The following is a 17738-nucleotide window of genomic DNA, read 5'->3' as shown; positions in this document are numbered from 1 at the left end:
TGAATTTATGTCGGTGCTGTCATCATTAACGGGAATCAAATAAGGGTCCACCGAACCAATCGACGCACATTTGTCTCTGTAAACGGTCTTATCCTCCGGGTTTAGTGATTCGTAGTATCCTTTCATTTTCGCCATTTTTGAACGCTCCCGCCAGTAGAGTGGTACGAGTGGTACTCCAACATGGCTGCCGCGAAATCCCGTGACGTCATTAGGAAGCCTCTATATACGTGTCCATCAACGTGACCACGCCCTAATTTATGCAAACACTTTAAGACCTAATATAAATAAAAGGGTCGTGTTAGAAAACAATTCACTCACAGATTCATAATCATGAAGGTGGAATCTAACTATATCGATAATAATATGTATTGCATCCAGGGGTAGAAACATGTTTTGTTCTGCTGTAAAGTTGGGCATTTTAACATGGGTCTATGGAAATTGCTCCTTTCTGCAGCCAGTCCCTAGCGGCCCATGTATGAACTGCAGTGTGTGGCTTCCCGGCTGTTCCCCAGAGTTTGCTGCTTGGTCTGAACGTCTGGTCCTGAACCATAGACTGAATTGACAGACACACTGCCACACTTTCCCACGCACGCTGGAACCTCCTTCGAAGGCGCGCGGAGGGTGGCGCGCCCGTCAGATCACGGGGCACGAGGCGGGCGGACCGCGGGTTGAGGATCATGTGTAGTCCACGCGCCGAACCAGGGTTAGCAGCATTCAGCGAGCTGCAGAGCAAGAAGGAGCTGCTGCTTTTCACCGTTTAACCACAGTAATATCGCTTAGTCTGCAGGGAAGTGACTGACAGAGAATAGCTACTAAATACACACCGCTGCTTTTATTTATTTTAAGATCGGTGCATGCAAAGAAAAGCTAGAAAATCCATATGAGGATTTGCTGTTGTGACAGTTTTCAGCTGCTCCGTTTTGGAGCAAATAAGTGCGCATCGCTGTGTTTCTGGGCTTCATTTCCACCTGGAGTTGTAGGACTTGAAGAGTTTCCGTAGACTTCACCGCCACCATGAGAGGTAAGTTTGTGGAAATGTGTTTTAATGTACTTTTTTATCAGCTGGACACGTCTGGCGCTTTAATATAACTTTTGTGTTGCATTTAGCCTGATAAAAGCACTGCTTTGAGACTGAGTCCAAAGTGCGTAGGCTGCAGGCTCACACTGGAATAAGCACTAGATTACATCACACAGGGAAATAATACAATATATCTCTAGGTTGTTTAAAAAAGTGTCAACATGAGAATCTTAAAAGTTATTGACACGATGTTTAAGCTTGATATGCAAATGTTTAAAGCGTTTTATCCGTTTGTGCGTACATGAAGCACAAGTGAAGACATGTGTTTATTGTATTTGTTGGTACCCGTCTACAGGTCGTGTGCATTATTTATTTGTCACTAAAGAAATGTGTTGAGTTTTGTTTTAGCACACTTTATTTCACTGGTAGTGACTCCAGTTATGTAAGAGAGTGAAGGAAGGGGGAGGGAGTGAGCGGAGTGATTCACAGGCTGTCAACCCGAGCGAAAATCTGTTGGCAGGGGTTGTTTACAGTTATTAAAGTAGTCCCCCTTTTCTAAGATGTTTCTCCCTTTTCTACATCCTTTATTTAATTATACCTTCATACAACTTGTGTAGGCTATGGTTAAACTATTTGTATTACAATTGTACTGTTGACACGTTTTAATCTTTAATGCACATGATGTTTCCTTGTGAATAAAATCCCTTAAGGTGTGTTGTTTTACTGTTAAAGTTAGTTATCAGACAGGCAGCGTGTATTTGTTTTCAGCGTCAGCAGTATGGCGGCCAATGTTGAGAGTAGGAGGAGAAGGTGGAGGAGGACGAGAGGGAGAATATAAAGGAGACGTGTTCCATTGACCTAGTTCTGTCATTGAGGATTACACACACACACACACACACACACACACACATATGGCGGAGTGCCATGCTGCGTCGTCATTATCTTGATCACTTCAATCAGTTATCCGATTGTTCCTCTTTAAAACATTGTAGGTATGCGAAGCAAGGTTACAACAGGTTACAGTGTTTTTTTGCAGTTGTGATGTCAAAGCCATGCACCGCTGCGACAAGCAGGATATGAGCACAGCACGCCATGAAGCACAGCAGGGTTCAGTTAAGCTCAGTTTCCTCTGAATCTAAGGTTACTTACATCTACCAGAGTCTGTGTCGCTCCATTCAAGCACGGCATGTCACTCTGATTTTGTAGAAATGCCACATAACCCACAATGTCATCCTTTGTCTCCAATTGCATTTCCGTGAAGGAGAAAACAGGGTTTAACTTCACAAGCAACATGTTTGTGATTCACTTTGTATAACAGATAACACTTGCCTACGTTTATCTTAGAGTTTGCTTTACAAACACAAACAGGTTAGGTTGGTATGTTGCAACACGAATAGTCACACTTCAATAAAGCACTTATGGATGTTATGCCTCAGTGGACGTGCAGAGCTGGCATGCCTTCATAACACTGTGTTGGTGCTCAGTTAGCCCTGGATCATAGTTATTGTAGGATAGCAGTAAAGAGTAAAAGGGTGATTTCTGCTCTCCAAATGTGCTGCTGTGCTGAGCTCAGCCTCAAAGCACTCACTATCTGCTGCAGCCTTGGGGAAGATCACAGCGGGCACCAGTATGTGTCAAGGTGCCCTTTCCCTCTGACAACTGCATGCTAAGATTCGTAACCTCTTATCTAAAGCTTTAACTCTTCACGATGCCTGCATGTATTTCCAAACATGTAAATTAATCTTGGGTCGCTGCGTTTTATCATAGTTTGACTACTAACGATAGTATTTTGCAGCACAGTTGCATAAAAACAATATTTTCTTTGCATTATCGTGAGTATTTGTATATCGGCCATATCTATTTTCAGATTGTGCATAAGGGATATTGTGACATCCAAACAGACATTAGGAGATTTAAATTCAAGGTGACAATGATCGCTGCAGTACAGTCCTACATTTGTTCCTGTGGTTTGGAGCAGCGTGCACAATGACATGCTCTGAAGGGAATTCCTCAGTTTGGTTTTACTTGTGCTGCAGAGGCCCACTTTGGTTAGAGCTGAATACACAGCGAGTGAAAGCCCTTCTCTGATCAATGGAGAGGGATTACAGCAGCAGAGTGTGTGTGAAGCCTGGTTTCTTGCCAGGCATAGTGTTGCTTATACTGTAACTAAAGTGGGAAAAGGTGTAAGAACGTAGAATTGATTGATAGAAAGTCAACCAAGTAAATGTAATGTATTTTATTAAAAGGGGGAAAAACCATGGTCTCGATCACATGTGTCAAACTCAAGGCCCGGGGGCCAATTCAGGCCCTTGGTGGATTTAATTTCGGCCAGCAGGATCATTTCTAATTACTATTAGATGTGGCCCGGTATATTGCGCACGCACACCTTCACTCCATCCTGAGGGTCTCCTCAGCTCAGAGCCCGAGCCCAAACATTGATGAACTTGCTCCCGAGATGAGATGCCAAGTATCTGGCTTGAACTAGCATCACAGAGCAGCAAGCTGAGTTTACATGGATGTTTCCTTCTGCATTTTCTTTCTCACGACAACAGGGCATGTTTGGTTTTTTTTGGGGAGGGAATTTTTTTTCTTGAAGATGCTGTTGGCCTGTGGAAAAATGTAATCATAAGAAATTACTCTGCAGATAGAGCCATAAGAAATGACTCTGCAGATAGAGGAGCCATAAGAAATGAATGCAACTGATTATTTAATGTTGTTTTTATAGGCAATAATTTAAGCTTAGTTAGTTCCAGGTTTAATATGTGCAATAAGTTCATTTCAATACGTTTTGCAATAAACATTGAACCAGTCCGGCCCTCCACTAGTACCTTTTTTATTTTGGCCCACTGTGTATTTGAGTTTGACAACCCTGGCCTAGATCAAAAGGCATGCATGCTGTATGTTTATATCATATGTTTCTTTTTTAGAAACATACGATATAAACATACAGCTGCACCTTCTTAGTATGTGTGCAGGTGCAAATAATAATAATTAATGACATTTATTTTAGCACTTTTCCAGATGCTCAAAGCGCTTTACATTACATATACAGTATTAGACATGTAACAATGAACACTGCGAACAATACCCACGGATGCAATGTAAATGCAATTAATATTCTCTTCCTCAAGAAATCAGAAAGTAATTATTCTTATTACATAATTTGACGGTATCTCAGGCAAATTAAAATAAATAATTGGTCACTTATAATCACATTTAATTAATTAATCTTCAGTTTTCTCAAGTGCTTAAAAACACATTATCAAGGGCTTCATTTAAGATTGATGCATGATGTCCTGTGGTGTGCACTCACACCTTGTTCCTTTACTATTGCATCTGCTGAATCATTTCCTGAACCTGCTGTGCATTTTGTTTACAATTGTATTGACATTTTGTTTAAGTATATAATTCAAAAGGTTCAACTATCTTTACAATATTATCTAAAATAAAGATGTGTTTGTGTTTAAACATGTAGCCTTTGATGAATGCTAGTATAATTTGAACATCATAAATAAGCTTTTATTTTTATTTGTATAATGACACTTTTTCTTAGAGCCCAGATTAAAGAAAATGTGGCGATTTAAATCCGAAGAGAATAAAGAAACTGATGTTCAGGCCTGCGACATAACAATCAAACTAAATAAATGTTCACAAAGTGTTTAAGCAGTCGGAGAAAACTCTCATATCTCAATCCCATACAGTGCTCGACACACTGTCGTTTACACTCAGCAATTTACACTTTAGTGCTTCGCTGTGATTTGTGCAACATTTATTTGCCAACAGGCCAGAACGGCAGCAGGAATCACTGGGCAGGCAGCACTCTGCAGAAGAGTAAAAATAGACCCGTGTTCCATCTCAAACACAGCTGAAATTTCACTCAAATACTTAACATGCTGAAACAAGTTCAGAGCTACTATTAGCTGCGCCTGTTGCCCCTGCTGCAGCTTACTGTACTCGATGTTTTAGAAAGATATTTCCAGATGTTGCACAAGATTCGGAGCTGTGTTATTATGAATCCATGTTTTGGTTATCACATTGATTTCCGTCCACTGTCCCTTAATTTAAAGTTGCGTTGCCACTAAATAAACAGATTGTGAGGCAGCCCCCACTAGCGCCTCCCTCTCTTCTGAATGAGAAACTGTGTCAGTGGAGCAGCTCCGTCTCCCCGGGCCTGACGGTGCAGCTCAGCTGAGTGACAGACGAGGCGGCCAATCCCAGGCCTATCTGCTCTCTCAGCGGCCAATGGCAGCGCAGGAGAGAGAGGAAGGGTCGTCACACTGTTGCCAAGACAACCACCTTTGAATGAGTGTGTTCGTGGAATGCAGCCAGACAACGGTTGCATAACCGGCTGAAGGGGGGAGGCTCTGGAGGGAGAGCGATAAAGAGGGATTGAAAGGGATTTATTTTCCATTGCCTTTTATTTATTGATATCCCTCCGTAGCATTGCACTGACCAGTAGCAGAAACAGTCAATAGGTCATCTGCACCGCACAGAGAGATCTTTAGGGTAATGTCACCCTGCTTTGCTGTGTCGCATATCTCTCCATACAGTACTTACAAGTGACAAGTTACAGGATTGTTCTGCACCCCCTGCGAGCAAAATCAAATTGGGCACACGGTCCACGCAGTAACCACGAGTAGCAGTTGCTTGTGAGTTTCGATTGTAGGGCTCTGCATAGCAGTAAATGTCTTTGTTAACCTGCATACACCCTGGAGGAGTGACAAAGACAAAGAGAGAGAGAGAGCTGTGAAACGTTCTAACCCAGGGCCTCAGCTAATGCAATTGACCTGCTATTCTGGGCTTGAGGAAGCCCAGTTACTTAGATAAAGAACAGACTGTTACTCAATAAGAAGGCTCAGGCTTCCACCGTGAAGTCAAGGCGTACAATACATACGCAGTACACTCTGTCTGTCATGGTACCCACTGTGGGTTTCACACGGTTTCCTTACAATTCTGTAAAATGAATGTCATCTAGACAAGAGAATAAATATCAGTCTACCTCCACCTGCAAGAAATGTTGCATGCAAGTTGGTGGTTCTGTTGTTTGAGTATTTAGTATGATTTATTATGGGCTGACCACTAGATTTGATATGAAGGAAGGAGTCATTAAATTGACAATAACTGTAGTTCGCCAAAAATAAACAATGAAATGACTCCCATTATGCAATCACTGTAAATAAAACCATTTCATAATTCCCAGTTAACTAATCCATCTTAAAACCGTTCTTAGTTTTGAGCTCGGTAAATGTTTTTTTACTATTTCACTGATTTGTATTCCTTCATTCTCTTTTCCTCTCCAGCTCAAATAGAGGTAATACCGTGTAAAATCTGTGGGGACAAATCATCCGGGATTCACTATGGTGTCATCACCTGTGAAGGCTGCAAGGTGAGATAAAAATCTGTTGATAATTACAGTGGTCAAAACTAGCAGCTTTGGGATGTTGTTATCACCATTTGAATTGCTCAAAACATTGTTTACAAGCATTCAAATAATCACATTGTTTACATTTGATTGACATTTTGTGTCCGTAGGGCTTTTTCCGCCGCAGCCAGCAGAACAATGCGATGTACTCCTGCTCGCGACAGAGGAACTGTTTAATCGACAGGACCAACCGTAACCGCTGTCAACACTGCAGGCTGCAGAAGTGTCTCGCTCTGGGCATGAGCCGTGATGGTGAGTCCAGCAGCTCAATCTATATTAATTACTTGGTTTCCACCTCCCATTGTTTGAATGCATCAGGCACTCCGTATTAAACCGAAACCAGGGGTGTCCAAACTTCTTTCCCCGAGGGCCACATACAGAAAACTATACGAAGGGCTGGGCCGCTCAATAGAGGTATATTGCCTCATAAGTTCAGTTATAAGTTAGAAAAATCAATCAATTGTAGGTAAATGATGCTTGTGAGTGTCGGCAGCTCATCCCTTAAAACAGAAGCCTCAGATTGATTATAATAATCCGAAATAGGAAGGGTGTATTTCAAGCTTGTTATGAATGTTTCCAACTTTAATTGACTGAATTTATTTGAAAAGTGGTCTTAACACATGCATACTACTGTGTAATATATGTTTACATTTATAGTTAAGAAGTGCAATATAAGAGAAGCACAAGTTTCATGTGTGAGCCATATTCCATTATATTTTTGAATTTGCTCTGGGCCGGTTCAAAATGGTCTGCGCACCGTAGTTTGGACACCCCTGAACTAGACCGTTCTTTCCTGTATGTTTTAATATTTGTTTTTGCATCCTGCAGCGGTCAAGTTTGGCCGGATGTCCAAAAAGCAGCGGGACAGCCTGTACGCAGAGGTCCAGAAGCACCAGCAGTCCCAGGAGTGTGTGGGGCTCGGAGTCCGCGTGGAGAATACCGACATGGCCGACCACAGCCGCACCTACAGAAGAGGCTCCAGCACCACGCTCAGCGACCTGGACGACATTACTATGCTGCAAGAAGGCCTGCTCTTCGACCTGCCGCTGACCCCGGAGGAAGCGGGGAGAGAGTACTGTAACCTGGACATGCTGGGCGGCAGCGCCGGCAGCGCCGGCAGCAGCTCCTCCTCTCAGAGTTCACCAGAACAGACCTGCCTGGACTTTGCAGAAGGCAACCACAGCATCAAGCATGAGTACCAGCTGCTGCACGACTCTGGACTCTTCTCACATGCTATCCTCAACCCGCTGCCTGAGGGCTGCTCCATGCTCGAGATAGGTCAGTATACATATATGTGTAATGTATAATGGCTACTTTTTTAGTGTTAAAAACAACATGAATCTCATTGAAAAGCGTTCCCTCTGTTCAGAGCGTATCACTCAGAGTGTCCTGAAGTCCCACGTTGAGACGAGCCATTACAGCACAGAGGAGCTGAAGAGAATGGCGTGGACCCTGTATAGCCCCGAGGAGACCCGTTCATTCCAGACCAAGGTGTGTACGACACATAGATAAGTACGACACATAGATAAGTACTTTATTGATCCCAATTTGGGAAATGTTTGCGTTGCAGCAGCATAAAAAACAAGGCAAATGATTGTATTGCAAGTACAGTATATGACATGTCCAGTATATCACATGTAAACATCATGACAATTGCAATAGGTTATTTTATTTTTTACAAATCAAGCCGCCCGAGTAAAGACCATATATAAAGTACACATAAATGATTATTTCATGTCAGTATCATTTACATTTTCATACTGTGTTGTGGTTGTTGTGAGGAATGTTTTTAAGTTTTTTAACCTTACGCAAAAAAGCTTCTAGAAGAAGTTATCTGAAACTAAAGTGTCCCTTCTTATCTCCATTGTTTATTCTTAGTGGTGTTTGTAAATCAAAATATGTTCATTGCTAATCTCCTACTCTGCATTTCGTATCCCTCGTCAAGGTTTTAGGATATGCAGGAAACATTATCAAAGGTTACTATGTCAGGACGCTTTTTGTGAAATCGCTCAAGCAGGGTCTCGATAAGAACAAATTCAACAGAGAACAATGAGAAACAAATTGTATGATGTCCTCATGGATGGCAATTCTAATAAAAGATCCTTTGTCTTTCTCTGCCAGTCAGCTGAGATGATGTGGCAACAATGTGCCGTTCACATCACCAATGCAATCCAGTACGTGGTGGAGTTTGCCAAGCGTATCTCTGGCTTCCTGGACCTGTGTCAGAACGATCAGATCATCCTCCTCAAAGCAGGTCAGTGCAGGACACCAGCATACACACTGGAGCTTTACAAACAACTGTATGTGTGTATTATACGTGACGGTTTACAAGATTGTTATGTTGATCATCAAGAACTTATAAATACATTCATACAGGAGCACATTTAATTAAGTATCATCACCGCACATATTTCAAATCCACAACAACACTCGATCAACAGTGATCTACCTGTGACTCAGTTATATACTGTTGATGTTAATCACACCCTTTGTTGTACAGGTGAAAATACTGTTTTAGTTTATTTACTCCTAGAAACATTTGTTAAAAGAAGTACAAAGCCTTCTTCTTACAACTTGCAACAATGCTAGTAATTAATTGTGTCAGTATTCATGTCTTTTCCAAGCGCTGAAAATTGAAAAGAACTCTCTGTTATCATTTTAATGTATTTTTCCTAATTACATTTTGCATATTTTTCTCTACATGCCTACATTAACCGGGGTGAAAAAGAGAACTCCTTAGAGTGGGGATATATTTCACTGTTCCTTTTAATTTATTTGTATTTTTTAACTTTCATTTCTGGGTATTATTTAAGAAGAAAATATAAGATTACAGCCACTCACTTCTTGTCAGTGTTGCTGCTGAACACAACCTAATTAGATCCTTTAAAGGTGGGGTAGGTAAGTTTCAGAAACCGCCTCGAGATACACTTTTTGTTATATTCCATGGAATGCTCTTAACATCCTGATGGCAATGAATATCTTAAGTGCTTTGACAAAAAATCCATAAAAAAATGTCATCTGTAGAAGCCGTAATACTGTAAAAAGTACAACCAATCGGATTGGATGACCTACCTGCCTGTCAGCCTTCCATCGGGGCACAAACTTATCTCGTGCCCTCATTGGTCATGTGCGCGTTCGTGTGTGTTGGAGGAGGGGCTCTATACGGAAGTGGCAGATTTTCTCCGGTTGTGTATTTTCAAATTCTAGCGATCTCGAGCCGGTTTCTCAAACTTACCTACCCCACCTTTAAGTGTGAGTATGGAGGCTCATATTGCTTCTTTTCCTTGTATGGCAACTATTCAGATATATACTGTATATGGCATTAATCTTTTGTGTATCCACAGGCTGCATGGACGTTCTTCTGATCCGCATGTGTCGGGCCTATAACCCCATCAACAACACTATGCTGTTTGATGGAAAGTTTGCCACTGCACATCTCTTCAAAGCTCTTGGTGAGTGAACACTTCCAATTGCAACTTTTTTGTGTGTTTCATCCGTTTTAAAAATCATCCCAGTCAGTGGTTTCTGTACTTCTGATGATGACTTTCTTTTTCTCCCGCTCTCTCCCCCCAGGCTGTGACGACCTTGTGAATTCAGTTTTCGACCTAGCTAAAACCCTGAGTCGTGTTCAGATGTCAGAGGAAGAGATGGCTCTCTTCAGCGCTGCTGTGCTGCTCTCTCCAGGTAAGATCCGTTTGATTTAATTCACTATATTTGTGATCACTGTAGTATTTACACTTATACTAATAAACTCTCACTGTATGTTTGGGCTGTCCCGAATACCATTTTTCGGGCTCCGGATATTCGGTAGTAATCAGCAGCGGATATTTGGCCCGCCCGAGGGGGGGAAAGAAATAATCAGCAGCGAACCGCTTCTACACGTGTATTTCGATTTATTCACGGCATTCATTTTGTTATTCTACAGTATTGATGTTTTATAGTTATTTGTTAATGTATACAACCCAATTTGTGTGAAATTGAAAAGGATATTGCATTGTGTTTGTTACTTTCGTTGCAGTTGTATAATAAGTGTAATTTGGCTTGGCTTCCTATTTTGTATTCTGGGAACCGGAGTAATCTGCGGCCGCGAGCTGTTCTATGCCATCATACACGCATGGTGTTCTTTTTTTATATATTATAATGAAGCGTGAGCTGTGTGCTCGAGTCTTCCTGCCTGTTGGCTCTGCTCATGGATGTATGATAAGGCTCTGCTGCTCTGCGATGATGGTTCTAGCTTCAGCAGCTACATTACCTACGGGTGCGTTCGTTAATATTAAGGGGGACCTATCATGCAAAATGCACTTTTGTACGTCTTTTATACGTGAATATGTGTCCCCGGTGTTCCAGGGAACTCACCAAGTGTCAGAAAACACAACCCTCTCTCTTTTCCTCCATACCCAAATCTCTAAAAACAGGGCTGCAACGGATCTGATACAGACTGATCCAGATTTGAATTATTTTCTAGTCACAGAAGGGGTGCTCCGCCTATATGGCCAATTCTCCACCTATCAGGGGAATGTGGGGTTGGGCCATTGCCGCTCGAAAGCGCTGGAGACGCTGTAGTACATATGCCAGGCCTGGAAGTGGCGCTGTAGTCTGCCACAAAAGCAGCAAAGAAGACTTCCCGCGCATGGTTGCCATGGTTGCCCTTCTGTTTATTCTCCGCTGTGGCTCTTTTTCTCCTTCTCCGAGGCAAGCGTTTGCTCCTGCTGCTGTTATTCATTGCAATCCCTCCCTCGCTGTAATTCTCTCCGGTTAGTCCACCAGCAGATGACAAACACCCACCTCTCCGCCTCTTCCAAGGAACGAGGGGACCGTGCGGCAGAGTTTCAGTTAGATTTGTTTTCGCCTGTCAACATGTCCGTTAAAGTTTAAATCTTCCGGACAAAATTTTGAAAAGTGCCGGTCAAAGGTCTTCTTTATTATTTATTGAGCTTTAAAACAAATGAATAATGACTATATAATCATATAAGAATAAAACACGGAGGACGGAGATCTCTTTTTCTCCCTCAAAGCACGCTCCCCTCGCCTGCAGGGGGGCGTGGTCAGCTGCAGTTCACAGAATCAGCCCCCTGCAAAAACAGCGTTGGAAAGAGCAAATAGAGCGAAATGAGGCATGGCTAAAATGCAGGATCTGTTCGGTATTTTGAAAAAAAAACTATATTTATATACTTTATTTAGGTATGGCCCTACAATATATTGTTCAAATATAGCATGATAGGTCACCTTTAACTTTGTGGTCCGGAGTCACTGTGGCACAGACTGGACCGCTGGTGAACAGCTGTTAGAACGGACCGTCCAGGTGTTCAGAGCAGAAGATTGCTGTCGGAGCGGCAGAGCGTGATGTGCACTGAAAAGTTTTTCTGTCGCAATATTATCGTTGAGCTAGCTAGCTAGCATACATTGTCACTATCTGCTAACGTTAGCTTTAGCCTTCGTTTTCTAATAGTTTTTTTCATAGGCTATAAACAGAGGTGGTATAAGTATAGATCTTGTACTAGAGTAAAAGTAGAAGTACTCAGATCTTGTACTTGATTAAAAGTAGAAGTACTCAGATATTGTACTAGACGTAACAGTAGAAGTAGCCTACTCAGATCTTGTACATGAGTAAAAGTAGAAGTACCACAATGTAGGAACAATCCTGCAATCAAAATGTTCCTCAAATAAAACTACAAAAGTATTATCATCAAAATAAAGTTAAAGTAGCGACAGTAAAAGTAGAAGTACTCAGGTCTTGTACTAGAAGAACCAGGGTGTAGGAATACTCTGTTACAGTAAAAGTACTGCTTTCAAAATGTTCCTCAAGTAAAAGTATTATCATCAAAATATAGTTAAAGTAGCGACAGTAAAAATAGTCATAGTGCAGATTGGTCCATTTCAGAATATATCAGAATATATATGATATGTTTTATAATGATTGATCATGAAAGTGTTCTCAAAGCTGGTAAAGGTGCAGCTAGTTTGAAGGACTTTGTATTCTGCAGGGTAGCTTCTGGATTTACTCCAGGTGGAAATATAGTCTGATTTTAACACTTGATTTCACATCATTCATTCATCCAGATCTGTGAAGTAACTAAAGGTATTAAATACCATGTACCTCTGAACTATAGAGGAGAAGAAGAACAAAGTAGCAAAACATTGAAATACTTAAATAAAGTACAAGTATCTCAAAATTGTACCCAAGTAGTACTTGAGTTTATGAACTTAGTTACTTTACACCAGTGGCTATAAAGATAGAAAGACTAAGCCTTGCACAGAGGCATGAAAATACATTTTCAAAATGCTCAACAGTGCTGCCAAAATTATAAACTGACTGCTACACAATTAAAATAAATGCTTTAATATATTTCTATTCGATGTGACTCTTTAGCGTTTCTGTTATTATTGACGCTGCTGCTTTAGTTGTTCTGACTGCTAAAATCCTGTTATTCCTCATTTTAAAGCTGATATTCCGTGGGGTCGGGGGCTCGGATCCTTGTCACCTTTTTCATACCTGATGAGTTTGCATCCCTGCGGGTACAGCCCAACTGTACACTATGTCAAACATTCGGTACATTAATAGAGACAGTCAACAGAAGGGTTTACCGGCGCTGCACAAGTTTGACGCACAACAGCTTAATCAGTTTTTTGACGCCAATTGACGACATCAGTAGGGCTTATTACAAGTAATTAGATTATGTGAGTTGTGTGTTTAAGAGCTACAGACTATTAGTCTCTCATATTAGTCTAACTGAGGGTGACCTCTCTAAAGATGACATAACATCAATCCTACACGTTCAAATTGATTCCTCTACTATAATACTGTCACTACTAACCACTAAATATTTATGTTTGAAAAATGACAGGATAATTATGCATGTCATTTATTTGAAAGACATTTTACTCAATATCCAACCAATCTGTGCTAGTAGCTTAGTCAGGATGCTGTTATTAAGACAGTTTCAACCTGTTCTGTTAATACTACCTGTTTTTTTGGATCGCAAAATCCATCCATATAAGCTGCAAAATAAAAGTATCTTCACAATTCACATCACAAATAATTTTCACCAATTCAGCCTGTGAACATACCCAGACATCATACTGATAAAGGAGCAGACATGTGTTTGCTTGTTTTGCTGTCAAAGGTTTCAATGTACTTAATTAAATATTTTACAAAAATCTTAACATACCTACTTCAGCTATGCTGCACCCATGGTGACACTCACGGATAAGATATTAAATAAGTGCCAGTGAGAAACTCCCTAACTTATTGTACCCACAATTGAGCATTTAAAATCTGCCAAGCGTGTATAATTAACTTTACTCATGGTCATTTTCTCCAGCATAACATACATTTTTTACAGTCCTCCTTTGAAGCCAGTTCATTATGAAAATCAGCTCAGACAGAGCTGAAACGACTTGGCGCATAAGACTGTCTGCTGACATCTGCACCATGCAATGTTAATGTCACTTTCACAAAGTTATTATAAAATATCGTTAAACTAATTCATTTTCTTTGTGTTGTGAAGCCGCCCTGAGCGAAATCCATCTAAAAGTTAAAATGTGATTTAAGAAATGATCCAGTTATGTAAAGTATAAGCAGTCAAATCGAATCTTCAAATTGACAATGTCAACATGACAACACTAATAAAACAATCTTGTCACCCTTATTTCCCTCAGACCGCCCCTGGCTGACGGATGTTCAGAAGATACAGAAGTTGCAGCAGAAAGTGTACGTGGCTCTGCAGGGCTGCCTACAGAAAGAGGGAGCAACAGAACAGAAACTAGCTAAGGTATAAATCCTGCTGCATTACTGGGCCAGTTTGGTGACAAAATGCAATATTCACCTACTAATACAACATTAGCTTGTGTTTACTTCTTCTTTTAACTTCTGCTTCTCTGTATTTCCCTTTTTAGATGGTGTCTAAGCTACCCATTCTGAAGTCCATTTGCAACCTTCACATCGACAAACTGGAGTTTTTCCGTCTGGTCCACCCCGAGACAGCGTACACCTTCCCTCCTCTGTACAGGGAGGTTTTTGGCAGTGAAATCACTTTCCCAGACTCCACAGAGGGCTAATACTGTTAAGCTAAAAATAGCGGGATTTAAATTAAGACACTGAGGTGTAGGGAAGGGGAGATAAAAATGTGGCAACCAGCTGAGGCAAAACCAACCAGCAGCTTATTGACAATCATGCACGCTACACTTTAAGACACACTCCTCTCACCTAAGAGCTCCCAAACTGTGTGGAGTAGCTCGATCTGCCCTGCGTCCGGTCCATTCAGCTTCAACCTAACACTGCAAGAACTGCGGCTGGGCACTCAGTGCACGTTACCTCTTTTTTAAGGAACTTATCGAAGAGTATAGCCTACATTATTTGTATACTCAAAAATATTTTTCTATGAGACGACCTTAAAGATCTCATCAAGCTGAATTTGACTTTCACTATTCTCACAGTTCCTGTAAGCTATTGTTGAATGTACCCCCTTTTCCCTTTACCGCCCTAGGCTCGATATAGAATGTAAATACTTTAAATCCTCGTCCACTTTGTGGAGGTCTGCAGTTGTCAGTCTAATAACAGTATATATTTTTCGGTATCGCCCATATTTTGCAGTTTTGTAATGAACAAACTGTTTAAAGGGACCACGATCAAACTAGGGTTTTTTTTTTTTTAAATGTGTGAACCAAGGGTACCTACAAACGTTTTCACACAGCACAAAGCACTTATCTTTGTAGGTATTTTTACTAGAACTCACAAGTACGCTTTTCTTTTGCAATCGGTGACCTCAGCCTCAATACCTTTTCCCAGTTAAAATGCCACTCAGAGGTATTTAAAAGTAAGCTCCTTTTTATACATAAGTAATATATAACACCTCATTCAATTTTAAGAGCAGTCCAAGTGAGAAGCAGAGGAATATTCTTGTGTTCAGGACTCTATACTGTCTGCCCAAACGTTGGAGTCATGGGATGGAAAGATTGTTGTCTAACTGGTAATTAGCACTTACAGTAAGAGACCTATTTAGAAACCAAAACAAACTCTTGGCACAAGATTTTACGAGCTCGCACTCATGCTGCCATCTGTGAAACTTATGTGAAACCAGTCAGAAATGCTAGATACGCACTCCCACTAGATAAGCTGGATGAACAAGGTGCTGGCCAGCGGTTAGTGCTCTCATGGAGGAGCATCTGGAACTGTTCGCACCTCGGACCCCTTTTTTTTCTGCCACCGTCTTAACCAGCAGATTCAAAGACTTTCGGAGCAAAGAAAGAAAATGTACTGAATGTTTGATGTTGAAATGTGACATCTACCTATATGGTTGGATGACGGGATATAATGGAGAGTGGACATGTGGGTGATGGTGTTATTTAATCTTTTTAGACATTAGTTAATGTCTGCAACAACTCTCACTGATTCGGGTTTAAACCAAGGTGTTCTTATACGAGAATTTAGGGCTGTGCAATTAATCGTATTTTTATCGCGATTACGATTTTGGCTTGCAACGATTACGAAAACAACGTAAACGAAATAAAACGATTATTATTTTTATTTTATTTTTAAAATGTAGTTATTATTATTTTTATTATTTTTCAGTTGAATTACACTTAAAGTTCAGGTTAATCAACTCTTAAAAACATACGGTTCACTTTTTTTTTCAATAAATGGATGTTTTCAAAGTAAATGGATAATCGTTTTTAATAATGGTGATATCAATTATTGACCAAAAATAATCGTGATAATGATTTTTGCCATAATCGCACAGCCCTACGAGAATTAGGTCCTCTGTTCCCTTTTTCCCCACTCCCTTACTACCTCACCCTCTTCAAACACTACATGGCACAGCAAAGGGTTGACAGAGCCGTCAGCTACCCCCCTGAGTTAGTATTTCTGCATCAAACAGAGAACATTTGAAAGCCATTGATGGTTAAATATCCTAAAGTATAATGTTGTTTGCTCTTAAAACAAAATGTAAACTGAACTGCTGGATCTAGTTAAACTCTGGACATCCATTCTGTCGTTTGTTTTTCTGTCATTTGAGAGTAGGACTTGCCTTAAGATACAGGAAGCCCTACTTAGATACGGATCTATCTGAAGGAAAGTATCTGGGGACTCGAGGGTGTGTCCCGATGAAACCTTTCTACAAAGATAAGCTTTATTCTCCCAGTGTCCTAAAGAAGCTGGTATAGAAAGACATTTGTAATCGATGCTGTAAGCATATTAAGACAATCACATGTTGTTGGATGTCTAGCTCTATTTGATGTCAGCCTGTTTGCTTTGCACTGCTGGAACAGTGCTGTGCGCCATACTTTGTGAAGGGGTATTACCCTTTTCTGGGTACGTTAGACAGTGGCATGTTGCCATGTATTACAGACAGTTTTTATTTTTAGAAGCACTCCATCACAGTAAACCTCGCAGCATGACGGATGATGTACCTTAAAATGTACCAAATACTACGATGAGGCTTACAGATTGTAACAGAGTGCAATACTTTCTGTGTAAAGAACGTGAGACTATGCTGATTCAGTATATTTGATAGTTTTTGCAGGACTAAAAGCTGTCCAGGGGGGCAGCACTGAAAATCAGCGCTTACATTTCCGTTTGGAGTTACTCAGGGAGATAGCTGGGCTCTCTGTCCTACCGTGTTTAGCTAGCAGGACACCTTTCACCAACGTAGAAGACCTTAACACCTTGATCACTGTGTACAGTTCATGTTCTTGTGAATGTTTGATTTCAGAAGTATCAAAGATGTTACCCTTTGTTTGACATCATTATTGCAAGACTTTTTTTGAGTGAAATAGGATATTTAAAAAAAGTAATTATATAAAAAAAAAAAAGTGTTAAAAGATGGACTATAATCTCTGAATCTTGTGTTGGTTTTGTTGTGATTTTTTGTTTCATAATTTGTATCCCTATGTGTCCGCTTTTTCTCATCAGTTTAGTGTCCTTTTTGTCTTGGAGAGATGTAATTCTATTTTTTTAAAAGAGTGTTTTTAAAGATGACTCCCTGAAAGGTTTCTCATTTGTCATGATCCTTCTGTTTATGATATGTTCACTCTATTTTAAGATTATTATTATTAAATCAATATAGATTTTAATAAGAAATAATGTACATGTTATGGATATAAAGCCCAAGAGCTTTTAACACAGTAAAGTGCTATTGCACAATGGTGATGTATGTGGATTTAAGAATGTAATAAAAGTCATTTTGCAATAAAAAGAAAATCTTCTGTTTTTTCTTTGTTTTATTAAACTGCTCCCAAAATCTGCACAACCGAAACCAATGTATATCCTATACACACATGAAATAAGGATTTAATAAC

At 40.4% G+C, this 17738-nt stretch overlaps 1 protein-coding gene across 1 annotated transcript; it reads left to right on the top strand.

Annotated features, from left to right (window-relative positions):
- Nucleotides 1-499: 499 nt before the first annotated feature.
- Nucleotides 500-17649, top strand: rorca (RAR-related orphan receptor C a). The gene is made up of 10 exons (XM_034081394.2): nt 500-1021; nt 6319-6404; nt 6551-6692; nt 7269-7718; nt 7810-7931; nt 8562-8694; nt 9785-9892; nt 10014-10124; nt 14100-14212; nt 14337-17649. The coding sequence occupies exons 1-10, from the start codon at nt 1015-1017 to the stop codon at nt 14496-14498; spliced, it is 1434 nt and encodes a 477-aa protein (XP_033937285.1). The 5' UTR covers nt 500-1014; the 3' UTR covers nt 14499-17649.
- The last annotated feature ends 89 nt before the right edge of the window (nt 17650-17738 follow it).

This window comes from Pseudochaenichthys georgianus, chromosome 4 (genome assembly GCF_902827115.2).
Source record: "Pseudochaenichthys georgianus chromosome 4, fPseGeo1.2, whole genome shotgun sequence".
In the NCBI taxonomy this organism is placed as follows: domain Eukaryota; kingdom Metazoa; phylum Chordata; class Actinopteri; order Perciformes; family Channichthyidae; genus Pseudochaenichthys; species Pseudochaenichthys georgianus.
Note: the sequence above shows the minus strand (reverse complement) of the source record. Positions and strands in the feature narration are given on the sequence as shown.